The sequence below is a fragment of the Leptopilina heterotoma genome, unplaced genomic scaffold (genome assembly GCF_015476425.1).
Source record: "Leptopilina heterotoma isolate Lh14 unplaced genomic scaffold, ASM1547642v1 Lhet_76, whole genome shotgun sequence".
Taxonomy (NCBI): Eukaryota; Metazoa; Arthropoda; class Insecta; order Hymenoptera; family Figitidae; genus Leptopilina; species Leptopilina heterotoma.
This window is the reverse complement of record NW_025111175.1, coordinates 650,697-678,303: the sequence shown is the minus strand read 5'-3', so window position 1 is coordinate 678,303 and position 27,607 is coordinate 650,697. Positions and strand designations below refer to the sequence as shown.

The 27,607-nt window shown below is 24.8% G+C and overlaps 4 protein-coding genes across 5 annotated transcripts in view; 2 read left to right on the top strand and 2 right to left on the bottom strand.

The window, feature by feature from the left end:
* Positions 1-338: 338 nt before the first annotated feature.
* LOC122510831 (MYG1 exonuclease) lies at positions 339-4,797 on the top strand. 2 transcript variants are annotated; one of them, XM_043625754.1, is made up of 7 exons: positions 339-490; positions 666-821; positions 1,051-1,146; positions 1,564-1,800; positions 2,141-2,342; positions 3,802-3,974; positions 4,385-4,797. In XM_043625754.1, exons 2-7 carry the CDS (start codon positions 709-711, stop codon positions 4,551-4,553), a joined length of 990 nt encoding a protein of 329 aa, XP_043481689.1. In that variant the 5' UTR covers positions 339-490; positions 666-708; the 3' UTR covers positions 4,554-4,797. The 2 variants fall into 2 exon arrangements, with proteins under 2 accessions (XP_043481689.1, XP_043481688.1); XM_043625753.1 differs by lacking the exon at positions 339-490 and having other exon boundaries at positions 497-821.
* Positions 4,627-8,156, bottom strand: LOC122510834 (cuticle protein 2-like). Its single transcript, XM_043625756.1, has 3 exons — positions 8,006-8,156; positions 5,559-5,885; positions 4,627-5,225 (listed from the first exon to the last, which is right to left on the bottom strand). Exons 1-3 carry the CDS (start codon positions 8,015-8,017, stop codon positions 5,052-5,054), a joined length of 513 nt encoding a protein of 170 aa, XP_043481691.1. The 5' UTR covers positions 8,018-8,156; the 3' UTR covers positions 4,627-5,051.
* Positions 8,157-11,239: 3,083 nt separating this feature from the next.
* The window catches only part of LOC122510835 (pre-mRNA-splicing regulator female-lethal(2)D-like), a 29,417-nt gene continuing 13,049 nt past the window's right edge, over positions 11,240-27,607 (top strand). The window contains exons 1-2 of the mRNA XM_043625757.1: positions 11,240-11,382; positions 11,470-11,671. Of these exons, the coding sequence (XP_043481692.1) occupies positions 11,615-11,671 (57 nt within the window). The 5' untranslated portion in view covers positions 11,240-11,382; positions 11,470-11,614. The remainder of the gene's footprint in view (positions 11,383-11,469; positions 11,672-27,607) is intronic.
* Positions 21,037-22,973, bottom strand: LOC122510832 (cuticle protein 5-like). The gene is made up of 3 exons (XM_043625755.1): positions 22,777-22,973; positions 21,690-22,067; positions 21,037-21,373 (listed from the first exon to the last, which is right to left on the bottom strand). The coding sequence occupies exons 1-3, from the start codon at positions 22,786-22,788 to the stop codon at positions 21,041-21,043; spliced, it is 723 nt and encodes a 240-aa protein (XP_043481690.1). The 5' UTR covers positions 22,789-22,973; the 3' UTR covers positions 21,037-21,040.

The window sequence follows — 27,607 nt, the reverse complement described above, 5'->3', positions numbered from 1 at the left end:
TGTATTTCTACACTTTGACGTAATATTACGTCGCACGATCTGTACAATTACATGGCGAATGTAATTTTCTTATTCCTTTAAGATTTTCAAAAAATTTTCAAGTTTTTATAAATAACTCTAAAAAAGTGTATATAATGTACATTTATAGAAAGTATATGCTAATTTATAAGTAAATAATAATATAACAAAAAGTTTTGGGCTATATTTCATAAATACAAAAAGTTACGACTGAAAATATTATTTCAAAAAATATTTGCAGGTTATGTAGATTACAGTCGGCGTGTAAAAATACCACGTCGGACATAGTGACCAAACTTTCCAACGTCGGACATAGTAAATTTACAGCAGATTTTTTTACAGTGTAGTTGCGGGTCACGTGACTCACTTGACGAACATAACCTTCAATTCTAAGTTCTGCGGTGTTTAGACAGTTTAAACAGTTCGATATTTTTTTATCAATTAATTGTAATTAAAACTATTGGACCTATTGGTGAGCATACTTTTGGAGAAAATTACACAGTTCTTTAATTTATTTTCAAGCATATATATGTAATAAAAGGAAAAAAAGTTCTTTCCGATGAGATATATTGGTGACGGGTAATGTTAACAACGTGGTCGAATTTTCTCAAAATAATAATAAAACATAATTCTTTTATTTCTGTCAGACGAAACGTTGTTAATAATTTGATTGTAAGACGATTATCGAAAATGCCGGCAGAAATTAAAATTGGAACTCATAATGGTGTATTTCATTGCGACGAAGTTTTGGCCTGCTACATGCTGAAAACATTACCGGAATACAAAAATGCCTCGATTATTAGGTAAAAATGAGTGTAATTTTTTAATAATTGTCCTCAGTTTAATAACTGAGAAGTTCATTTTTTATATTATTTGATTTTTTGTCGGAATACTGAATGGATTTTTTATTTTTTTACATTCCTAACCTAAAAATTGATGCCGGAACGACCGGAACTTCAATTGCTTTAATTCCTTTAATTTAATTCTAATTTAATGCGAATTAAATAGTCTGAAAATAATTTATATTTTCAGATCACGAGATCCGGATGTATTGAAAACATGCGATATTGTAGTTGATGTGGGAGGAGAATACGATCCTACCAAACATCGTTATGATCATCATATGAGGTATAATTTATTACGACTATAATTTTAGAATTTAAATTTTATTAATAATTCCTTAATTAATACTATAAATTTACTAAGAATGCTTTAATTAATACTATAAATTTACTAATAAGACTATTTAACATTATAATTTTACTATATTTCTTGTTTATTTTCTTACTGACAAATGATTCTTGAAATGAATTCAATTATTTTCAAATTTTTTTATAAACGCTTTGCAAGAATTGAATAATTTTCAATAATACATTAATTTTAATATTGAAAATATTTACGAAGAAAAATAATTTAAAAAGTTAAGAAACAAAAAAGCAAACAATAATTAACTGTAAACTGCAAATAGATAACCGGTATACAACGAATATTAATATAGATTTTGTTTTTCTGGTTTTTTAAAAAATTGTTTGAATTTCTTTTTAGAGAATTCAACGAAACAGCGTCAAGTGTGATTAATAAAGAAGGATATAATTGGACAATAAGATTAAGTAGCGCTGGTTTGATTTACTGTCATTTCGGACATAGGATAATAAAGCAAATTATTCCCGAAGTTACCGATGAAAATGATATTGAGGAAATTTTCAAAAAGGTCTACGACACTTTAATTCAAGAAATTGACGCCCTTGACAATGGAGTTCCAATGTTCGATGCAGAGCCACTGTGAGTTTTCATATAATTTCAATTTTACAATTATAAAATAATTATAATACTATAATTACTGTAATAATATATTTATATTATATATTTAATAATATATTTAATATAATTTCTTTATTTTTCTACGCTTTTATTTATTTTTCATTTCTATAGTTTTCTACGTGTTTATTTAATTTTAATTTCTATACTTTCTACACGTTTATTTAATTTTTAATAAAAATTGTTTTCATTAGTAATTTTTATTTAAGATTGACTAATAAAAGGCCAGGGTGAAATTTTAAACTTTGTATTTGAAGTAGGTATTTAAATATTTTTCATAAATTTAAAAATAATATTTTTATAGCTACCGAATTCACACGCATTTGGGCGCAAGAGTAAAGGGTTTGAATCCTCCGTGGAATAAAAAGAATATGGATGTCGAGGAGCAATTTCGCAAAGCAATGGCTTTGGTTGGTGAGGAATTTAACGAATTTATCACTTACGCTGCTCAAGTTTGGTTACCGGCGAAGAATCTCGTTAAAGAAGCTCTTCTAAATCGATTCGAGGTATTTTTTGATTTAATACATTTTATTTTTATTACTTTTACAATTTTTTGACTTTACTATTAAATAATTTAACAATTGGCGTTATTTTATTAATTAAATTTATTATTAATGTAATTTTGTTCATAAAGGGTTTGTAATTTTTTCCCCAGTGAATATTGATTTTTTGTTTTATTTTTTATAATTTTATTAATTTACTCTTTTTATTAATATTAATATCTACTTCAGTTCATAAAGACTTTGTAATTTAATTTTTCTCCAGTTAAAATTAATTTATTTTTTTATATTCATTAATATTAATATACATAATTCCGTTCACAAAGGATTTTTAATTTAACATTCATTGAATTTTTGTTTGATTTTTTATTATTTGCAATAATGCGAATTATTATAATTTGCATTATCTGTATTTAATGTAATAATTTAATTTAATGCTCATGTTATTCTAAAGTGACTATAAACTTTCGATGAAAATTGAAAAAGGAAATTTTTTTGATGGGAACTTGAAAAGGAAGAAAATATGTGTAAGGTAATTAAGATGATTAGTGATTATCTAAATAATTGAATGAGACATTTATTTCGCATGTGTGAAATGAAATAGAAGTGATGCAGAGAATGTAAAAGCTACCATTATTCTATTGTCAGCCGTGAAGAAAAAAATTACAACTTGGGCGTCACTCAAATTCAATTATTACTTTGTACCTAGTTATTGAGGTCGTACATTTGCATTACACCTTTTGTTTGACTAATTTACAAATGCAATTGTATCTAGGTATATTCACACGTTTATTGAATATTGACCTTTATTTATTATTATCGTTATTATTAATCATTGTTTATTATTAATCACTAGCAAAAGTTTTTAATTATTAACTAATTTACTAATTAATTATTCTTGTTAATTATTTTCTAAAATTTTAATAAATTCTTCGAAACAAATCAATTATTTTGATAAATAGTAAAATTTTTTGCAAAAATTCAATTATTTTTAATACAATTCTAATAAAATTCAATGAGGGAATTCAATTATTTTCTTAAATTTTAATAAATCCTTCGAAACAATTAAATTATTTTTTTAAACAGTAAAATAATTTAAAAAATTCCTTCTTTTATTGGGATTTTTTTAGTTTATTTTTAGTTTAAATTTAAGTTTAGTTTTATTTTTTTTGTTGAGTTTTATTTTTTATTATGATTTTTATATTTTGTTTCCTTTGTTACTTATTTTATTCAATTGTTTTATTCATTCACTTCTCCATCTATATTCACAAATTTTCAAAAATTTTAATTTAATTCATTTATTATTCAGTTGTTGCTTGTGTATTTAGTTTTGAACAAAGTTATTCACTGGTTGGAAAAATTGTATTAGTTTTTTTTTTATTTGAAAATAGTTTGTGCAGCCGGTTTTTCATTTTTGGAAAATTTATCTTTAATTGTTAATTTGAATTCTCTTGGAAATTTTCAGGTGGATCCTAGTGGAGAGATTATGGAATTAAAGCAACCTTGCCCTTGGACGGAGCACATGTTTGCTTTAGAAAAGGAATTAAAAATCGATCCAATTATAAAATATGTTATTTTTCAAGATAATTCGTATAGAATTCAAGCGGTTCCTCTCGAGATGGGAAGTTTTGTGTGCAGGTCAATGACAATTATATAAAATATTTACAAATTCCGAATTTAAAAATCTTTTCTTTTCTTTTTTGAAAAAAAGAGTTTACAGATAGGCTACAAAATTTGATGACTCAAGCTTATAATTAATTTACCATTTTTAATTTCTTTATTCATTCATTATTTTTTCTATTAATTTCCGTTGAGAGATAATTAAAATTTTATTTGTTATTAATTTTTGTTGAATGAAAATTTGAATCATTTTTAATTCTTTTATTAATTTTTTCTATTAATTTCAATCGATTAATAATTTCAATAATTTTTAATTCTTTTATTCATTTTTTCTATTTCAATATTCAAATTATTATTTGAATATTGGTCGATAAAATTATTAGACTGCGATGTCTTCGGTTTACTAACATATTATTTGTTATTTACAGAATTTTCCTGCCGGAAGAATGGGCCGGTTTAAGGGACGAGGAACTCTCTAAAGTGTCTGGAATTGAAGGTGGAATTTTCGTTCACGCCGCTCGTTTTATTGGTGGCAACAAAACAAGAGACGGAGCATTACAAATGGCAAGGAAGGCACTAAAAATCGGTAAAATCTAAAAATTTTTCATGAAAGAGAAAAAAAGGGAGGAAAAAAATCTAGCAAAAAAATGGGACATAAACAAATCGTAAATTAGTTATTTAATGTAATAATCATTTATTTATCATTACTGTAAAAAAAAACACACATTATACATTATTATGGCATTGTCATTACAGCCGTAATTTTCAATTACGACACAGTTTAAATGATACTAAATGTTTTATATTCTTTTTCATATATAAAAAATGTGATTACATTGAATTTGTACAAAAGATGTTTTTTTTTTTATTCAGAAAAAACCATTCATCTAAATTTGATATTTAATTCTTACAGGAACTTTGTTTCGATAAAAATTGAAATTCTCGTTTGGGAATTTTTCTCTTTAAAAACTATTGTCGGAGAGAATTGTCTCGCTTTGTCAAAAATTTACTGTTGAAAAGAAATTCAAGAAGAAATTAGTTTCAGTCGATCGGGCTATTTTTTTAAAGGTCTAGATTATTGCGGGAGAATATTTCTCATTGACTTTTGGCAGCTTCTGCGTGTGCAGCAAAATGTGCGGCTTTGGCGATGGCGACCTCGGGGGTGTCAACTACGTTTCCGTCAAGACCAATTGGTGCTGTGTGAGGATAACCATAAGCGTATGTCAATGCAAGGGCTCCATAGGGACGTCCTGTCGTTTTTGCGGCTTCCTGTTTTTTTCAATTCCAGGTAATAATTTATTAATTTTAACAATCAATTTTATTTTATTATAAAAAGGAACTAATTACTGATACTTGGTTTATTTATCATTTTGTTATAAAATAATCTAAAAGAAAAGGTTTCTACAAAATGCAAATAATAAATCAATTTTATTATTATAATTATTATTATTATTAATATTATTGAAATAATTTTAGTGTTAATAAAATTAATTGAAAATTATTTTTTAGTGATGTTAATAGAAAATAATTTTCAGTGATGAAATTAAGTTAAAAATTTTGTTTGCAGGTAATTTGAGGGGAGAATTTGTTGAATTAACGTACCTTGGCGTGTTCGGCGAAATGAGCGGCTTTTGCTTGGGCAACCTCGGGAGTATCAACGACACGTCCATCGGGTCCGAGTGGAGCACCAAGGGCATAACTGTGATAGGCGTAGAGAGGCGCTGCGTAGGCAATTGGATGATATTGGTAAGGATAAGCGTAACCGAGAGTATTTCTTGCTGCTTCATAGGCGTGAGTCGCTAAATGTGCGGCCTTTGCGTTCGCAACTTCGGGAGTGTCGAGCGGTCCTCCATAATAACCACCATAAGTGTAATATGGTTGCACGAGGGCCTCGACCTGCGAGAGGGCAACTATCGCCGAAAGGATAATCTGCAATTTCCAAAATTATTCGTTTACATTCACTTAAAATTTAATATTTAAATTTTTTAATTTTTCTATTCTATTTTTCTTTCTATTCTTTTCTATTTTTCTTTCTAGGGGATTTTTTTCGACCGGGAAAAACTGGGAAATGACAGTGAATTTTGATCTTGACCGGGATTTTGGAAATTATTTAAAAAAAAAAATTTGAAAGAGAAATAATTTCACATCCTATAAAATAAAGAAAAATAAATCAATTTATAAATTTTTTTTTTGCAATAATATTATAACAAAACAAATTTGAATTAGTAAAAATTTGAACTAATCAGAACAAAAGTGATACGAAATTTATAAAAATTAATTTTTAAATAATAAATAAAGTAAATAATAAATAAAATTTCTTTTCTTAGAAAATAAATTTTTAAAAAACCGTATTTTGCATTAACATCAATTATTTCTATATTTTAGAATGTTAAATTAATATTACTAATATTAATATAGATTGAATTTTTTGAAACATTTTTATTCACACTCTTTTCAAATAAGTTATGTTCTAAAATATATAATATTTAATTGAAAAACTTTCAAATTATTCAAAATCTCATGAAATTGTCTTGTGAATATGTAGATTTTAGAAATATTTTAGTTAAAATTTCTAGAAAATAATTAAATTGAAATTTTGAAAATAATTTTTAATAAGTTACAGTAGAAATTCTTAAAAAGTATTTGATTTTAAAGGATCGGAATTATTTTTTAAAATTTTAAATAATTGACTTAGAGATGAAGTTTAGTTGAAATTTTGTACTAACTAGAATATATTTTTATTTACAGGAAAATTATCAAAATTTAACTACGAAAATGGTATTTATTCCTCGATGAGAAAGCTGCTTTGAATATTAAATTGAATTGAGATGAATAATTGAAAGTTAAAAGGACCATGAGCCAAATTTGCATCGATGGTTTCCGCTTGAACCGTTTTTTTGAAATTGTTCCAAATTGACAAAGATCTTGAATTGAAAAGGTAAATTTTTTAAACTACTATTAATTTTTTCCAAGAAGAAAAATTATTTAAATTGAAATAATTCATTTTTAAATGAAATATTTAATTTTCTAATCAATTGTGACAATTAATTGCCTGGAATAAATAATTATTTAACTTGAGACATTTATTTTTCTATCTAATCGGCAATTAAAATAAATTATAATCATTAAAAATTTTAAATGTATTTATTTCGAAAAATATGAGATTAAAATTAATTAATTTATTTATTTAACAAATAAATTGAATATTTAGCAAATAAATTTAATATTTACTTAACAAATAAATTCAGAAAAAAATCGAGAATAATAGACAATTTTCCGAAACAAATTATTCTTTTTTGTAAAAAATAAGAAAAATAGAGATAACTAATTGGAAGTAATTCTTCACTAAATAATTTCTTTTGAAGATAATTGTGACAGCAAATTATTGTTTCAAATTATTAATTTATTTATTGAATTATTATATTTTTTTACCTTTAATTATTAATTGATAAATACATGTATTTGAATTAAAAATAATATAAAATAATTCAATTTATTTATAAAATTATAAATTTTTTTACCCTTGATAAAATATTTATTTGAATTAAAAATAATTGAAAATAATTGAATAATAAAAAATTAAATAATTGAATAATTGAAAATAATTGAATTTATTTATAAAATTATTTTTTTTGCCCCTAATTGTTAACTGATAATTACACTTTTTTGAATTGGAAAACTCTTAATTGAATTGAAAAAACAGTCAATTGGATTAAAAATACACTTAATTGAATAATAGATACACTGAACTGTTAACTGAATTAAAAGTACACTTACATAATTGTTAATTGAATCATAAGATTCGAAATTAAAAGAAATTGAATATTAGACAGGATAAAAATGATAAACTATAATTATTAAAAATGACAAATAAATAAATTGTTAATTGAAATAAAATTGTATGAAATGTAAAAGACTTGAAAGATTGTAAAATTTTCAGATTAGTGGAAAATTATTGGAAAGTGATGGAAGAAAGTGAAGGAGCGGGAGAACAAGAGGAAAAGTAGATGATGATGATGATGAATGAATGATTGACATTGACTACTTACGAAGGTCTTCATGATTTTTCTTGAAATTGTGCGCTGCTGGATTTCCAGTACTCGCTAAAGGTGTATGGACTGTTATGCTGTGACGAAGAGACTCTCGATCCCCCTTTATATGTATGAGAATCTGGTAGGGAGTCGTCGACCTGGAGGGGAACACGCCCTGAAGCAAGTGCTACATCTAAAAGAGATGCTTGACATTGACATTACGTTGACGACGTTTGACGACGATGACGATGACGAAGACAAGGAGAGAGAAGGCCTTCGTCTCACGTTCCGCGCTTCGGGTACAAGGGGCGCCCTTTTACAAACATATAATATAAGCCGCTTCTGATATCCGTCTAGTCAATATACACAACTACTTGATAATAATCAAGAGACGTGTGTGTCGAGGTCAGGAGCATTTGCCTGAGGCGAAAGGCGATCACTCCATCCCTGCGTTTATACCATGTGCGATGGTCTTTTTCATTGGGGCATTATACCGTGGGCCTACACACTATCGCATAACTCGGGAATACCAAAGCAAAAGTCTATGGATTACTTCTCTTCTTTTTCTTCTTCTTCTTCTTCTTCTTCGTCGTCGTCTTTGCTTCCTAGCAATTCAGAGTTCAAGAATCTCTGCCGAAGACTTAGAGATGTCTTCTTCTTCTTCTTTACTTCCGCAATCTTAATACCAAGGTGCCGATAGGAATAGAACTAGAAATTAAACTTCCAGGAATTCATCCTCGCGTGGGCAGCATTTATATTCAAAGGTAGCAAATTTTTTTTCTATCACTATCGTGAATTTATTTTTATTTGAATTGAACGCACAATGAACGAATAGTAATAATAATGGAAATAATATAAATAATACTATTATATTACTAATAATAATAATAATAATAATAATAATAATAATAATAATAATAATGTTTATTATTATTTAATAATAAACATAATTATTATTATTATTATCATCTTCCGTTTTTGGGTTTCTGTGCTCTTTTTGTTTTTGTTTTTAGAGTCACTTTCATATTTTTATTATTAACTTTCTTACATTTTTTTTCTTTGTAATTTATTTTGAATTTTAAAATTAATGAAATTTTAATGTACTGCTTTGAAGATTAAAAACTATCAAAAATTAATTAATCCATTTAATTGATTAATTAATCCAAAATAATTGAATTTTTATAAAGAAGTTTATCAAAATTTTCCAAAATAATTAAATTTCTTGAGAAGAATTTAATTAAAATCAATAGAAATAAATTAATTCTTAGGTACGAGAAATTTAATTCAAATAATATTACAAATTTTTTATATTCTTAGAGAATTTTATCAAAATATTTGAAAAATAATTGAATTTCTGCGAAGAATGTAATAATTAACGTTTTTTAAAAATAACTGAATTCCTTCGAGAAACGTTAGGTTAATAATTATGAAAATAATTTATTAATTATAAAAATAATTGAATTTCTGCGAAGAATTTTATTATTTAGGAAAGGAATTAAATTTTTTTCTTATAAAGAATTTTATTGAAATTTTTCAAAATAATAAAATTTTTGCAAAGAATTTTTATAAAAATTATTAATATAAATTTCGAAAATAATTGAATATTTTTAAGGAATTTAATTAAAATTGTATTGAAAATATTTCAATTTTCATACAGAATTTAATTAAAATTTTTCAAAATAACTGATAGAGAATAACAAATAATATTTTTAATTTTTGGTTCGGTTAGTTTTTGTTGGTTTTATTTTTAAAGTCCCACTCTCATATTTTTAGTATGTATTAACATTATTAATCTGTTAAAATTAATAGAAAATCAATAAAATAATAATTACTATTATTATTATTATTATTATCGTCATTGTCGCTGTTTGCGAAGCGATTGGATAACATTGAAAGATTTAAATATTTGTCAAGAATAAATTTGTTTTTATTGATTTGAAATAATTTTACGTAATAAATTTAGTTCAATGTTTCAGGAACTTATTTAAAAATCTTTCAAAATGCATTTTTTTTTCCTCAACGAGTGTATGAAATTCTTACGCGATTGATGATGTAAAATGACATCGTGTATAAATTTAATCTAGGCCATAAGGATTACTTGCTCTACAATTTTAATTAGATTTATTGCAACACATTCACAAATCAAGGTCGGATATTTACTTGTAATATGAATTAAAATATTGATGGTCATGCGATAAAGTTAATATTATAATTTATGTCTTTATATAGTCAATGAAAAATTAGAAGAAGAAAAAATTGCAATTTTTCCACGTTTTTGCTATAAAGTTTTATGAAAAATGGTAATTTGGTAAAATGTCAATTTTAATTATTAAATGAACGTGTAAATAAGTTCCTGAAACAATATAATAATTGAGTAATTAGATAAAAAGTGACTAAACAAATAAATAAATTTTTTTTAAAAGTCAAAAGATTTCAAAACATTTGAAAAAAAAATTTTTTTTATCGCAAAAAGGGAAGGAAATTGTCAATAAAAGTGTTGAATTACTATTTGGTTACTAGTTTGTCTAATTAATAATAATTTATTCAGAATATAATAATAAAAATTAAGAAATTGTCATTTGATTGATATTTTTCTTGTCAAGGTCATTTTGAATTTAAATTCTATCGATCCATAAAATATTCGTCAATTGTGACGTGTTTTTCCAAATGAATTTCCATTAAAGGACTTAAGGTCATTACTTTTAATTTAAATACTATTTTGCAGTCCGAAGGGAATATTAAAGGACAACATTGTTTTTTCCCTTAAAACCACCTTTTTCGAAAGGATTAAATTTTATAGGATTGCATTTTGTTAGAAAAAAATTCTGCTTTATATTATTTTCGACTGTTTAGACATTTTTTTTATTTTTTATTTTTTATTCTAGTTACATATCAAATTATTTTTTTATTTTTCAATTTTTTTATTTTTGTTTTTTATTTATTTCTCTATTTTACTTTCTATTTATTTATTTTTTAATTTTGTTTTTAATTCATTTTTTCTATTTTCTATTTGTTTTTCTATTTTTTAATTTTGTTTTATATTATCTAATTATTTCTATTTTCTATTTGTTTTTCTATTTTTTCATTTTGTTTTTTATTTATTTTTCCATTCTGTTTTCTATTTATTCCACTTTTTTTTCTTTTATTCATTTTTTAATTTTTGATTTTACTTAAATTTTTCTGTTTTCTAATTCAATTTTTGTATTTATTGTCTATTCTTTTTCAAATAGATTCTTTTGGGATACAAGATTGGTTACCTCCCCGTGGTGTATCTCGGTAACAATTTCATGGAATTTTTCAAAATCGGTGAAATTGGCAAAATACCAATCAGAAGAAATGAAGAAGTCAATTTATTTTAACGAAACACTTTTGGAACACCTCGTTATCTAAAACAGGTACGACTGCTTTATTTATAAATTTTCAGTTACTAAAACTTTTAAATATTCAAATTTTAAAACTAAAACGAAATTTTTATTTTTCAGTAAGCGATGACAAAAAATTGTCATTTTCTCAAAATTTCCAATCCTCCGAGTCCGAGAAGTAGAAGAAAATTTAAAGGACGAATCGTAAAATGAATTCCAGAGGGAAAAAGAATTCCCGAAGTTTGGAGATGAAAAGGTAAAAGGAATGATTGAAGTAGAAGAAAAGAGGACACAAGTTTTCGCGACGGAATTTTATTTTAAGGTAAGAATTAGAATCAAAATTTTCCATATGAAATTATTTTTTTACAATTTATGTGGAATCAATATTATTTTTATTATTGTGGTTCGTTGTGAGTTGTGATCAGACCTCACAATGTGAAAAGTAAATGAGGATCTTGTTAGTTCAATGTGTGGTAATAAAAAAAAAGCGATCACGTTCCTTTTGAGGAAAGAGGATTTTATGTTCTTAATCTCAAACATCGAGTTCTTCTCTTTAAAAGTATAAACTTTATTACTTTTAAATGATCGTAAATTTCTTTTTTGTATTCAGCAAGCGTTGGAACATTTTAATACACACAGTAGCTGTTTAATTAATTTTTCACTTATCTCACGCTAATGAGGAATTTGTTCTTCGTATCATTATCACATGTTTATCATTTTAAATTTAATTTTAAAAACTAGAAAAAATTTTTTTTTCAATTTTTCTTTTAATTTCTATGACAAAAAAAAATTTTTTTATACAAGCTACAAATTTGAAAATTGAAAATTAGCTAATTTTATTTTATTAAATCAATATTTAACGTTTGAGTTAATATTCGAATTGAATTTTATTTTATTATTTTAATTTTATTTTTACAATTATTTACATTAAATTTTTTACAATTAAAGAAAAATTGTATGCAAGTTGAAAAATTCTTATCGCAGATATTTTATCATTTTATTAATTATTTTCGAAACGAATTTCAAATTTGAAAAATAATAATTTAGTTAATTAAAAATTACCAAAAAAAAAGAAAATATTTTTTTTTGTGGTTTTTACAGTAATTAATTATTATTTGCCAATAAATTTAGAATTTAAAAAATTCGAAAATTAAAAAATGAACAAAATAGAAAAAATAGAGGAAAAGGCAGCAAAGTTCGGAACGATTTTTTCTTTTCCTGGAGGGATTTTATAATGGATTTGAGAAGAGATTTTTTTTAAATAGAAAAATAAATAAAAAAAAATACAATGAACAGTTTGATGTTTTTGATAAAGAAGAAAGTAATTATATTATTATTGAGAGTAAGTCTTGAATAAGTGAAGGTCGGAGCAATGAACGAATGTCCTCCGAAGTCGCTCGATTTTTCCTGAAACAAGGAACATGAAGGTACGAATCAGATATTCTTGATTCGATAAAGTGAACATTGAATGTTAAAGAATCAGTTTTCGAGGGAGAGTAAGAGAGAGAAAGACCCCCTTAAGTCTCTCTAAAGATTTTTTCTCTCTCTCTCTATGTGAATACCCATTTCGTGTTCTCACGATCAAGCAGGTTTATTGACGAGAAAAAATCCGGAACTCAAAAACATTATATACCACTCTTGTCTCCGGTTTCATGGTAAATTTTATCTTGACATTTCCCTGATAAAATTGAAGAGATACAATTTTTTTTCCTCTTAATTCACAATTTCATTCAGTTATGATTTTTTCCTTTGGTTTTATTCTTTTCTGATAAATTATATTCTTTGGTTTCTAATTAAGTGGATGATTTTGTTGTCAACATGAATTAAATCAATACAATAAATACAGAAATTATATGTTTTGTCGCGGATCAGGAAAATGTTATTGGAATTTTTTTTTTAATGAAAAAAAGAAACTGGAAATTAAATATATTATATTAAAATAATTAATATTAATTCAATTGGAAAATTTTTTTCAATTAAATTTTTTTTTTATTTGGTTGAAATTATTTTTATTTTTAATTAATTCGTTTCATCCTAATAAAATCTTTTATTTAATTCGTTTTATCGCAATAAAATTATTTTTATTTTTAATTAAATTTGTTTCATTCAATAACAATTATTTTTATTTTCAATTGAAAATTGTACATTCGTGAAACGATTTAAATTGATATAAATTAAATTAATTCGATTTGAAAATTGATTTTTAATTGTAAAATTGCTTATCTATTGAAATTCTATTTTTAAACACAAAATTATTTCTTTATTCAAAAATTAAAAAAAAAAATTAATTTCAATATCCATTTTCTGTAAATTAATTCTATATTGAAAATTAATTTTTAATTACAAAATTAATTCTTTATTCAAAATTAATTTTGCACTCAAAATAAATATTTAGTTTACAAAAATTAATTCTGTACTAAATATTAATTTTTAATTTGCAAAAATTAATTCTTTATTGAAATTTAATTCTCTATTGACTATTAATTTTCAATTGCAATATTAATTTCCTATTAAAAAGTAATTTTTCTATTGATAATTAATTTTTAATATGAAAATTACTTAATTAGATAAATCAGATAAATTATTCTCTATTTCAAATTAATTTGCAATTAAAAATTAATTTCTAATTACAAATTAAATTTTTTATGAAAAATTGATATGGAAAATCAATTATTTATGAAAATTTGATTTTAAAATTAAAAATTAATTCAAAAATTAAATGTCAATTTAAAAATTGAAAAATATTTCATAAATTGAAAATTAATTTAAAAAAAAAAATTATTTCTTAAAAAACGAATTCGTATGTAAAAAATAAATTTCCCTATTTTTAAAAAATTAATTTTTATTGATAATTAATAAAATTGAGACAGCAGTCGATAAATCAGACAAGTTATATTATTCGCTGTTGATTTTCATAGTAATAATAATGAGCTCTCCTCAAACACAATGAGAGAGTTACCGACTGCAAAAATTTATATTAAAGAGGGAAAATTATTTGAAAATGAAAAAGAGAAAAAAAATACACACAATTCATAATTAAAATTACTGCGTAGATTTTTTTTTTAATAATTAGGTGTATTGCAAATTAACTTTTACCGTTGAATTTATTCAATCAAATATATCAAGAAATCGTTACTGATTCCAGTGACCGTATAAAACATTGCGTGAATTCGTGACCGAATATTTTATTGAAATTGAATTATATAATTTTAGTTTGCATGTTTACAATAACTTTTCGTCTACACACAATGCAATCTTGTCTTACTTTTCACTTCGATAATTCGTCTTGTATCGTTTAGAGTAGGAATAATAATAATAATAATAATAATTCAGAAAAAAAAATTTAGAAATTATTTCATTTGAAATGATTTTATTGCATTGTTTTTCGGGGAAAATTAGAAATTACCGCGGCAATATTTTTCGGATGATGATGATTAAGAAAGAAAAATTATAATTGATTTATAATTAATTTTTATTTTTTTAAAAATATTTATTAATTTATTTATTTATTTATTATATTTATTATATTATTTTATTTATTATATTTAAAAAAATTTTTTTTTTAATTACAAAACATATTGTTTGTCTTATACCTAATTGTTTTTATTTTCTTTTTTAATTAACATTATTTGAGATTTACTTAATTATTAAATTTTATTTTTTTAGGGTAAAAAATACATTTTTTTTTCTTATTATTATTATTTTTTTTTAAAATTGAAATTAGAAAATTTATCTTTATTTTTTAGAGCAATGAAAAAAATTTAATGAATGAAATATAAAAGTGATAAAAAGTGAGCGGTAAAAGTTTATAGGTGAAAAAAAATTAATTTTTATAAGCCGATAATTGAAGTAAAAGGGTGAAAAGTCAGTGTATATCGCTCGAGCAATCGATATCTTCAATGAGAATTTTTTGAAGCGTAACATGTACCTTTGAAGATCACGATAAGGCCCACGCGATTTTTCCAACTCGTTTACTGCAACAAACTTGAATAGAAAAAAAAGTTCAATTATATTCAAAGATAGGCCACACTTCTAATTTTTTTTTTTTTAGTAAAAAATTAAATATATTTTATTTATAATATATTTTTTTTGTAATATAATAAATAATACACTGATAATATAATACTGATTAAAATACACAATCATAAATAATAAATAAATTAATAATAAATAAATTTGATTCAAATAATCGATTATTTTTCTATTATCAAATAAATATTTACTTGAATCAAATAATTTTTATTTGAGTCAATTAAATTCAATTCATGAATTGAAAATATGCATATTTGCTTTAAATGTTGAAATTGTTGGTTCAAATATAATTTATTTAATTTAAATAAATATTATTTGATTCAAGTAAATATATATTTCATAGACATAAATAATCGGTTATTTGAATCAAATAAATTTTTTTTTCACTGTTTAGGTAGTAATAATAATAATAATTTAAATAAATAATATAAGAGAAATTTATTTATAATAAAATAAATAAAAAACAAGTTTTATAAATGTAAGAAATATTAATTTAGACTAAAAAAGAATTAAAATGTATTATTGTTTGGAAAAAAATTATTTTACAACAAATATTTGATAGTGATTTTTAGTTGGAAAAAAAATTATTTTTTATTATTGATTAATTGAGGCCTTGGATCCAATAACTCGCCCGACGCTCGAAGCCACGCGCTAATACCAGTCGGGTAGCAGTGAGTGGCCCAGAGGCGCTCACTGCTCACTGACTGGCAGTTGCGCGTTCCTCCGAGCGTCGGGCGAGTTATTGGATCCAAGGCCTCAATTGATTAATTAATTTTAATAATTAATAATTAATTTTCAATTATTGATTAATTGAATTTAAAAAAATTCTATTTTGTCGTTTATAATAATTTCTAATTAAAACAAATAATTTTACATTAAGTTGTCAATATTAAATTAATAATCTATAAATGTAATTTTTATTCTTTATTTTAGAATAGAATAGATTAATTATTTATTTTATTAAACGGTAAAAAAAAATTAATAGAATTTTATATGAATAAGTTAATTTTGGTTCACAACAATTTTTGCCAGAAAAAGTAAATAGACGGTTTTTTATTTTTAAATATTGACATTTTTATTAATTTCATTTTTAACAAGATTCATTCATAAATGCAAAAAGACGATGACGAAAGGTGTGTCTAGTAATGCTATGCATTGTGGAGGCAAAAGGCGGATATTATACGTCTATTGTAATGTTGTTAGTTTATTTATAGAGCCACATAATACATGGACCAGATAAGAGACAAATATTCCAATTTTCTCGCGAGTGAATTCTTTCACTTTTATATTTATTTCCTTTTTCCCAAACAAAAAAAGTGCGACATCTTTTTGTCAAAACAAATTTACACGATTCAGCTAAACAAAAATTTAGGTTAATTCCTTTTTTTTATTTGTTTATAAAAGTTTATTATTTTTTATTTTTTTTCTCTATATTTTGTTTAGAATTTGTTACTTATTTTTATTTACAAAAATTTGTTAATTATTTTTATTTATTTATAATATTTATTTATTTATTATATTTTATTTATTTCTTTAAATTTATTTAATGAATTGTTTATTTGTCAATATTTTATTACTATCTATATAATTATTTGTCGATATTATCTTTTTTTTCAAATACAATATAAATACGTGTAACATGCGAATTTTGCACTATATATGCAATAAATGTAAATCAGGGTAAAATTATTGTAAAAGGATATGATATAACAATTTAGTAAACGATAAACATATATATGTTTGAAATCTATATTCAATCACACTCAAAAGCGAAAGTTCGATTTGGCAGATAGAGAAGAAAAAAATTACATAAAAATCATATTATATTTACACGAAGCTTTAATTGCACGTGAAATAATTTTTATGATTTTGTTGAGAAACGAAGAAAATTATTTTTCTCTTTAAAAAAAAAGAATATTTGCTTCTCTCCCTTGACAGCTGAAAAAATTTTTTCTAACAAGGTTATAGAACAGAAAAAGTTGTTAAAATTAATTAATTAATTAATTATTTATAATTATTTAAATTGACAAGAGAATTAATTTTTTAAGGGGAAAAAAATTAATTGAATCAAACGGCTGATTAGTAACTTATTGAAACGTGCGTAAAAAGAGGAAAAGAAATTGGTTTTTATTTTTATTACAAATAATTTGAATTCATTGATACGCAATCGTTACTTCCCAGGCGAGAACTGACGCTGGATTCAGGCTTTACGGAACCTTCGTTGAGGCTTGGTCAACATTGATCAAGCCTTGGTGGGACGGCGGAACGAAGGTTGCTTCTAGCTATAATGTAACACTTATTTAAGACTGACGCTCCAGTCTTTGTTGTAGATTGGCGTTTAATGTTCAATCAATGCTGCGGAACCCTATAATGCAGGACTGAAATAAGGCTGCTTCCACTGTTCCCAAATTTACGCGTCTCTCGCGCTTATTCAATATAATATGAATATATATGAATTGTATATAATAATATTAATAATAATATTAATAATAATAATAATTATTATTATTATTATTATAATAGTAATGAATATTATTGATATTATTTTTATTCATGTTATATGCGTTTGTTTGGAAATAAGTTATTATTATAATAATTATATTATTTTCATATAAATAATATATTACTAACAATAAATTTCATTTGAAATAGTAATATTAAAAAAATAATTTTAGTAAAAGAAACCAATTTTTCTGTTAATCGGTACATTTTTTTCTCGATTTTTCAGCAGACTTTTTAATATTATTTACAAACATATTCACATTTTTTTATTCACAACACAACACACAATTTTATTATTATATATAACGCTTAAAACAAAGAATGAAAAATATTCGCTCGCATGTGGGATCGAACTCACGCACCCCGCCCCTAACGCATACCCGGAAGTCCTAAACGCACGCATTTAAACCGCTCGGCCACAGAAGGCTGGAAGGCACCTCGCCTAATCTACTATTTCAATGCCAGCGCCGTATATTCTGTATATACGGCGCGTCACTCAATATTTGTTCAGCATGGGACACCAATGTTCGTCCCATGCTCGATTCAAGACTCGGTCAATCTTGATACAATATTCACTTTCTTTATTACCGTGTGCACTGAACAATATTAAATATCAATATTTATAAATTATTTATTATTAAAATATTTTTTATGATAATTTTATAAGTTAAATTATATATATTATTGTTTTTCTTGTATACAGTGTCAAATTATTATTTTCAAAGTTTAAGAGTTTCGTTTATCTGAAAAATTATTAGTAAAAAAAATGTTCATTAGGTAGTGATAAATATATATGCTTAGTAATTTTACACTAGGACTACTATTTTACTAATACTACTAATTTTACTATTTAGTAAATATTATCAAAAAACTATTTTTTGTCAAACGCGCGCGACTAAACACAAATAACCTTGAAACTCCAGCATTACCAACTCAACACATACGTTAAACTCTTAAGTTGGCAATGCTAAAGTCTCAAGGTTATTTGTGTTTAATCGCACGCGTTTGACAAAAAATAGTTTTTTGATAATACATATTTACTAAACAGTTAATCCTAGTGTAAAACTACTAGGCATAAATATTTATTACACCCTAATGAACATTTTTTTAACACTAAAAATTTTTCAGACAAACGAAACTCTTGAACTTTGAAAACAATTATTTGACACTGCAAGAAAAAAATAATAATGTATAATTTAACTTTATTTATATAAATTTTATATAATTAATAATAATAATAATAATTATTATTATTATTATAAAAAAAAATAATATTTAATATTTATTTTTAATTTAATATTTTTTATAATAATAATAATAATAATAATAATAATAATAATAATAATTATTATTATTATTATTATTATTATTATTATTATTATTATTATTATTATTATTATTATTATTATTATTATTATTATTATTATTATTATTATTATTATTATTATTATTATTATTATTATTATTATTATTAATAAATTAATAATTAATATAAATATTATACACTAGATAAATATTAATATTTATTTACCAATTGATATCTTAATAATAATAATTAATAATAATTTTTAAATAGTATACAAAATTATCATAAAAAATATTTTAATATTAATTAATTTATAAATATTTATATTTAATATTTTTAAGTGCACACGTCAATAAATAAACTGTCAAGATTGATTTAGGCTTGAATTAAGATCAGATGTTCGAGCTTCACTCACAAAGATTGACCGAGTCTTGAATCGAGCATGGAACGAACAGTGGTGTCCAATGCTGAATCAACATTGAGTGACAGTGGTATAAAGACTGCTTCAACACTGGGTTACCCAGGCTGGGCGTTCAAGGCTCAATAAATCTTCAATCCATCGTCAGCATTGGTCTTTCGCGCCTGGGTTTATTATTCGTAATCTTGGATTTCAAAATAAAAATTTTTTTCTCTCACTCTCTGCCCACTGTCGATGATATTATGATCATTGCTGCATCGCAACTTTTGTCTATTGTAAGTAAATCACAAAATGAAAAAAAAAATTCAGAGGTGTCATTCAGCAATTAAACAATTTCTTATTCTATGAAATAAAAAAAAATTGTGGACACAACTCTGCATTACTTTTCGATTATAAAAATTAAAAATTAGAGAAATAATTTGTTAAAATGGTTCAAAAATTAATTAAATTGCTTAGGTTGTTAGAAAAATGTTTCTTTTACAAAAATTTTAATCGCAGAGAAAATTTAATGCACGATTTTCAATTAATTAAATATTTAATAAATTAATAATTAATTAATAATTAATTAATTATTTATACAAAATTTGGTAGTACTTCTACTATTTTTCCTAAATTAAAAATAATTTTATTAATTTCTAAAAACTTAATTTTTTGAAAGGAAAAGGCAGAAAAGTGATTTTATTTATCTGAAGGTTTTTATTGTAAAAAATTTGCTCATACATTTTTTTTAAATTAACTAACTATATACAGTTGAAAACGGTGATAAAATTAATTAACAATAAAATTAATAAATTAACGAAATAATTGCAAAAAAACGGGTAATTGAAAAACATATTCACGATATTAGAAAAGAGAGTAGAAAAATTTGTTTTACAAATTAATCCATTATTAATAGAAAGAGAAACACCTGTAATAAAAGCAAACAGGATTTAAATTAATTTAAATAAATAAAATCCATGACTAACATTAACATATTCATTGATTTTTGATTTCATAAGAAATACCGTCTAGACGTCGTGAATGTTGATTAAAGAACATATTTTTTTATCTCATTAAAAGTAAAAATATTACAAAGAGTATTTTTGGTTTAAAGCGATTTTTTGAATTTCAAAGAAATTTTATTTTTTAATTTCGATTTTAATTTCATTTTGAATTTCAATTTTATTTTCAATTTTAATTTTAATTTTTGTTTCGATTTTAATTTCAATTATAATTTCAATTTTAATTTCAATTTTAATTTCATTTTGAATTTCAATTTTATTTTCAATTTTAATTTTAATTTTTGTTTCGATTTTAATTTTAAGTTTTCTTTCGATTTTAATTTTAAGTTTTCTTTCGATTTTTTTTTCAATTTTAATTTCAACTTTAGTTTGAATTTTTTTTTCGATTTTGCATTTGAAAAAAAATTTCTATTATTTGTTAGAATGGAGAATTTAATAAATTCCGTAGTGTCCATAAGGTCCATGTGTGGCTTTGGCAATTGCAGCGAAATGAGCGGCTTTTGCTTGATTAACTTCCGGTGTGTCAATGACTCGGCCGTCGTGAGCCAAAGGAGCCGATGGTCCATGATAATTTCCGACTCCGTAAATTGGAGCCGCGTAATTATGTTGATGATGAGGAGGAGGTGGAATCACACCATAGGCAAATTTTGCTGGTGATTCATGGGGATGATGCGAATTATACGCGCCCGCACTTCCCGCATGTTGTAATGCCGCGAAATGAGCTGCTTTGGCTTGCGCAACTTCCGGCGTGTCAATCACTCTGCCCTGAAAAATTATTATTTTTTTTTGAAATAATATTTTTTAATTTTTTTCAATTAAAAAAAAATTTTTTTTTACGTTTTTTATTTATTTGTATTTTATTTTCTATATGGAAAAAAATATTCATCTGAATTAGTGTGAAAAAATAATAGAAATAATATTAAAAAAGTCGATAAATTTTTTTTTTAAAGTTGAAATAGAAATAAAAAATTGTTTTTTTAAATTAAAAACAAATAGAAAAAAAAATTGTTTGAAAATTAAAAAAGAAATGGGAAATATATTTTTTTTTTGAAGATGAAAATAGAAATAGAAAAAATGGAACCTCGTGATTTAGTGGAGCAGATGGTCCATGATATCCTTGGGGAACATGAAAGATTCTACTGCTAAATTGCGCGGGTGATGAATAACCATAGGATCCACTTGCATACGGATGTGAATTATACATATGAACTTGATTATAATCATTGTTATCGTGACTATTATTTCCCTCGTAATCGTCTGAAGGTCCTGCGAAAGGTATTCTTGCGGCAATATCGGCATATGCTTGCAAATGAGCTGCCTTTGCGAATGCCACTTCCGGTGTATCAATTACCCTTCCATCGTGGCCAATTGGCGCCGATGGTCCTTGATATGGATATTGTCCTCCAGCGTAATATTCTGGTGTCGCGAAGATCACTGATACCATCGATGCGATCACCACCTTCAACAAAAAAAAACAAAAAATAAAAAATAAACACGTACCACAAATTTCCGGACCGTAGATATTAAACTTTTTTATTTTTCTCTTTTCTTGAATTTATTATTTTTTCCTTTTTTGAAATTTGATATTTCTTCAAAAGAATGTGGAAATATTAATTTATTATTTTTGTTCTTCGCTAAAATTAATAACTGTGACTAACGGTATAAATATTGTTATTACTAAAAAAAGAATTAATTTATAGTTTTCTATTTTTGCAGAAATAGTAAATAAATATTATACTTTTCAGTAATAATAATTACTATTATAATTATTATTCGTTATAATAATTATTGTTAAACTATAAATTTATTATTAGTATCTATTGTTTCTAATAAAATTTATTAATTATTACTATTAATTAATTATAATTAATAATTAATTATTAGTTATAATTATTACTGAATTATTATAATAATAATTATAATGATATTATATTATAATTATAATTATTAATGAAATTTATAGTAACAATAATTAGATATTATATATACTTTTTGGCGAAATTATAGTTAAAATTTATCGTTTGGTTCTTATAATTATTATTACTAGTTATTATAATTAGCTTAGAATAATTATTATTATTGCAGTTATTATAATTAGATTATAATAATTGTTAGATTTGCTTTGATCTTTTTTTCTCTTAAATTTCCAATCACAATAATAAACTCACTAGAGACTTCATTTTTATCCAAGTTTGTATCTATCGTTGAGATGAAAATCTTTTCTGTGGTCAAATGGTGTTCACAGCATCGTTTTATATAGACAGAGTTTGATATAATTATTTCTCAATGTTTTGCCTCGTCGATTCGAAAACAAACCGCGAGGTCTTTATATTAGGGCAATAATTGAAAATTTCACGGGTCAAAGTGAAATTTACTAAGTGTCACTTAAGAAACAATATTTTTTTTTTCTATTGCAATAATATATAGCGAGAGAATATACATTTATTGCATTCAATTTTTATTCATTTTCATTGTCATTGTTATTATTTTTATTATCTTTTATAAACATATATAATTTTTGTAATTATTTATAATTACAAATTAATTAATGAAATATTTCGCAATTAATTTGCCTCGCAATAAGTGAGAAATGAATTTTGATTTATATCCCATATCTGTCGTGAGTCTAATAAGCTGATAACTTAATAAATGAGAACATTTACATCTATATAGACGTTTAGGTAGTTAGGTGCCCTTAATGAGCGACTTCACTTAATTAAACTTGAATCTTTAGAGTATATTATAACAAGAGGACAAGTTAGGTGCAGCGGGTCCCGCCTCTGACGTATTTCGCAAATCGTTATTACGATGCAACATCATAAATTGTGCCACACTGCATTTTATAGCCAATCACATTATGCGTTCAGAAATTCCTTTGACCGTCGTAAGTCAGTATAATAATAATTGTTACGAGGTTCAGGGATCTTCTTACATCCATATGCATTCCATCTTAAAACCCTCCCTCTAGTCTATACACCATTACTCATTCACGTGGGTGAAATTGCCATTTTTTTTCTCTTCTTTCATTTATTATTTCTCATTTCTTTTTTTTTTAATTATGATTTTTACTTATTTTAATTTTTTACTGTCATAATAAATTTTCCTTTTTGGATTTTTTCTTTTTTTATAGAGGGTTTATTTTAACAATAAAAAAATTTTTTTCGTAGTAAAAAAGTAGGTAAAACTATTCTAGTCAGACAAAAGTTTTACTGATATTAATATCAATATAACAATTTGAGAAAAGGTATTAAACTGTTTTCAAATAGTTGTGCTCGGTCTGATCATTAATAGCTTTATCTACTTGAAAATATTCACTTAGAAAAACGTCTTTGATTTAAAACAGACAAGTCTGACCAAAAATGGCTTTATCTACTTAATAATAAAAAATTGTCTGACGTGAGCTTATTTACTACTTTTAAAAATACTTCTGTCTTACTGGACTAGCTTTAACTACTTAAAGAGTTGTTAAATATCTTAAAGAAAATTTCTCTGTTTTTGTGAGCGAAAAAAAATTATGTCTGGCTGAAACGGCTTTACCTTGTCTGCATGAAATTGTTAAAGTATTTAAAAAGTGTCATTGTCTGACTAAAATATTGTTGAAGTATTTAAATTTTAAACAAGTGTCATTGTCTGACTAGAATTGTTTTATCTACTGAAAAATAATTTTATCAGAAGAACGATATTTTTTCTTTTGAAAAATTGTCTGACTCATATGATTTTACCTACTTCGGGGTAAAGATTACTTGATAAACGTAAAAGTTCTGTCTTACCGTAAACAGCTTTATCTACTTGAAAATAAATTGCTAGTAATAATTCATTGATAATTAATTCAGTAATAAATAGTTAATTAATTAAATAATTTCTATCGTAGGAAATAGCATTTTTATTGCATTTATTCTTCATTAAAAAAATGTCTTACCAAAACGGTTTTAATCTATTTGGAAATTAATATTGTATACCAAAAGTTCTTTGCCTACTTTAAAAGAAAATGTCTCACTAAACTAACTTTAACTACTTAACAAACTAATCGTGCCTGACGAATTATAACTTTAACTACTAAAAATGGGTTGTCTGACCCAACGCACTTTACCTACTTAAAAATACGCACTGGCACTTTTTACTCGAACGTTTCTTTCTAAAGTAGCATTTTTTATTCAAATTTAGAATTTACATTTATTCACTAACTAATTTCTCTATTTCTTCGTTTATTTATTTATTATTATATTTCTTTACTCTCTTAATGCTATATTTATGCATTTGTTTATTTGTTCATTTTCCTTTTATTTATTTGGTCATTTATTGCAATATTTATTTATTTGCTTACTGTCAATTTTAAAAAATTTAAAAAAATTTTTTAAATACATTTTTGATAGCCAGCGTTCCCACCCGCCCGTATCAGAAAAACGAAAATTGGAAAAAAAATCGGAAAAAAATTCATAACTCGAACAATTTTTGACCAATTTTTTGTTTCTTGGTCGCAAATTAAAGGGGGGTTATTGCTCTTAAAAATGTGACAATTGAAAATATTTTTAATAAATTTTGATAACCAGCGTCCCCACCCGCCCGTATCAGAAAAACGAAAATTGGAAAAAAAATCGGAAAAAAATTCATAACTCGAACAATTTTTGACCAATTTTTTGTTTCTTGGTCGCAAATTGAAGAAGGATTAATGCTTTTTCAAATGTGACAATTGAAAAGGTTTTAAATAAATTTTTAATAGCCAGCGTTCCCACCCGCCCGTATCAGAAAAACGAAAATTGGAAAAAAAATCGGAAAAAAATTCATAACTCGAACAATTTTTGACCAATTTTTTGTTTCTTGGTCGCAAATTGAAGAAGGATTAATGCTTTTTCAAATGTGACAATTGAAAAGGTTTTAAATAAATTTTTAATAGCCAGCGTTCCCACCCGCCCGTATCAGAAAAACGAAAATTGGAAAAAAAATCGGAAAAAAATTCATAACTCGAACAATTTTTGACCAATTTTTTGTTTCTTGGTCGCAAATTGAAGAGGGATTAATGGTCCTTAAAATGTGACAATTGAAAAGGTTTTAAATAAATTTTTAATAGCCAGCGTTCCCACCCGCCCGTATCAGAAAAACGAAAATTGGAAAAAAAATCGGAAAAAAATTCATAACTCGAACAATTTTTGACCAATTTTTTGTTTCTTGGTCGCAAATTGAAGAAGGATTAATGCTTTTTCAAATGTGACAATTGAAAAGGTTTTAAATAAATTTTTAATAGCCAGCGTTCCCACCCGCCCGTATCAGAAAAACGAAAATTGGAAAAAAAAATCGGAAAAAAATTCATAACTCGAACAATTTTTGACCAATTTTTTGTTTCTTGGTCGCAAATTGAAGAAGAATTAATGCTTTTTCAAATGTGACAATTGAAAAGGTTTTAAATAAATTTTTAATAGCCAGCGTTCCCACCCGCCCGTATCAGAAAAACGAAAATTGGAAAAAAAATCGGAAAAAAATTCATAACTCGAACAATTTTTGACCAATTTTTTGTTTCTTGGTCGCAAATTGAAGAAGGATTAATGATTTTTCAAATGTGACAATTGAAAAGGTTTTAAATAAATTTTTAATAGCCAGCGTTCCCACCCGCCCGTATCAGAAAAACGAAAATTGGAAAAAAAATCGGAAAAAAATTCATAACTCGAACAATTTTTGACCAATTTTTTGTTTCTTGGTCGCAAATTGAAGAGGGATTAATGGTCCTTAAAATGTGACAATTGAAAAGGTTTTAAATAAATTTTTAATAGCCAGCGTTCCCACCCGCCTGTATCAGAAAAACGAAAATTGGAAAAAAAATCGGAAAAAAATTCATAACTCGAACAATTTTTGACCAATTTTTTGTTTCTTGGTCGCAAATTGAAGAGGGATTAATGGTCCTTAAAATGTGACAATTAAAAAGGTTTTAAATAATTTTTAATAGCCAGCGTTCCCACCCGCCCGTATCAGAAAAACGAAAATTGGAAAAAAAAATCGGAAAAAAATTCATAACTCGAACAATTTTTGACCAATTTTTGTTTCTTGGTCGCAAATTGAAGAGGGATTAATGCTCTTAAAATGTGACAATTGAAAAGGTTTTAAATTAATTTTTAATAGCCAGCGTTCCCACCCGCCCGTATCAGAAAAACGAAAATTGGAAAAAAAATCGGAAAAAAATTCATAACTCGAACAATTTTTGACCAAATTATTAGTTTCTTGGTCGCAAATTGAAGAAGGGGATTAATTGCTCTTAAAATGTGACAATTGAAAAGGTTTTAAATTAATTTTTAATAGCCAGCGTTCCCACCCGCCCGTATCAGAAAAACGAAAATTGGAAAAAAAAATCGGAAAAAAATTCATAACTCGAACAATTTTTGACCAATTTTTTGTTTCTTGGTCGCAAATTGAAGAAGGATTAATGCTTTTTCAAATGTGACAATTGAAAAGGTTTTAAATAAATTTTTAATAGCCAGCGTTCCCACCCGCCCGTATCAGAAAAACGAAAATTGGAAAAAAAATCGGAAAAAAATTCATAACTCGAACAATTTTTGACCAATTTTTTGTTTCTTGGTCGCAAATTGAAGAAGGATTAATGCTTTTTCAAATGTGACAATTGAAAAGGTTTTAAATAAATTTTTAATAGCCAGCGTTCCCACCCGCCCGTATCAGAAAAACGAAAATTGGAAAAAAAATCGGAAAAAAATTCATAACTCGAACAATTTTTGACCAATTTTTTGTTTCTTGGTCGCAAATTGAAGAAGGATTAATGCTTTTCAAATGTGACAATTGAAAAGGTTTTAAATAAATTTTTAATAGCCAGCGTTCCCACCCGCCCGTATCAGAAAAACGAAAATTGGAAAAAAAATCGGAAAAAAATTCATAACTCGAACAATTTTTGACCAATTTTTGTTTCTTGGTCGCAAATTGAAGAGGGATTAATGGCTCTTAAAATGTGACAATTGAAAAGGTTTTAAATAAATTTTTAATAGCCAGCGTTCCCACCCG

Coding starts and splice junctions, on each gene's coding strand:
- LOC122510832 (XM_043625755.1), bottom strand. Junction 21,374..21,689: donor CTGCTCCACTAAATCACGAG/GTTCCATTTTTT, acceptor ATAATTTTTCAG/GGCAGAGTGATTGACACGCC.
- LOC122510831 (XM_043625753.1), top strand. CDS start 601: ATGTTAACAACGTGGTCGAATTTTCTCAAAATAATAATAAAACATAAT. Junction 1,147..1,563: donor CGTTATGATCATCATATGAG/GTATAATTTATT, acceptor ATTTCTTTTTAG/AGAATTCAACGAAACAGCGT. Junction 1,801..2,140: donor ATGTTCGATGCAGAGCCACT/GTGAGTTTTCAT, acceptor ATATTTTTATAG/CTACCGAATTCACACGCATT.
- LOC122510834 (XM_043625756.1), bottom strand. Junction 5,226..5,558: donor ATTTCGCCGAACACGCCAAG/GTACGTTAATTC, acceptor TGAAAAAAACAG/GAAGCCGCAAAAACGACAGG.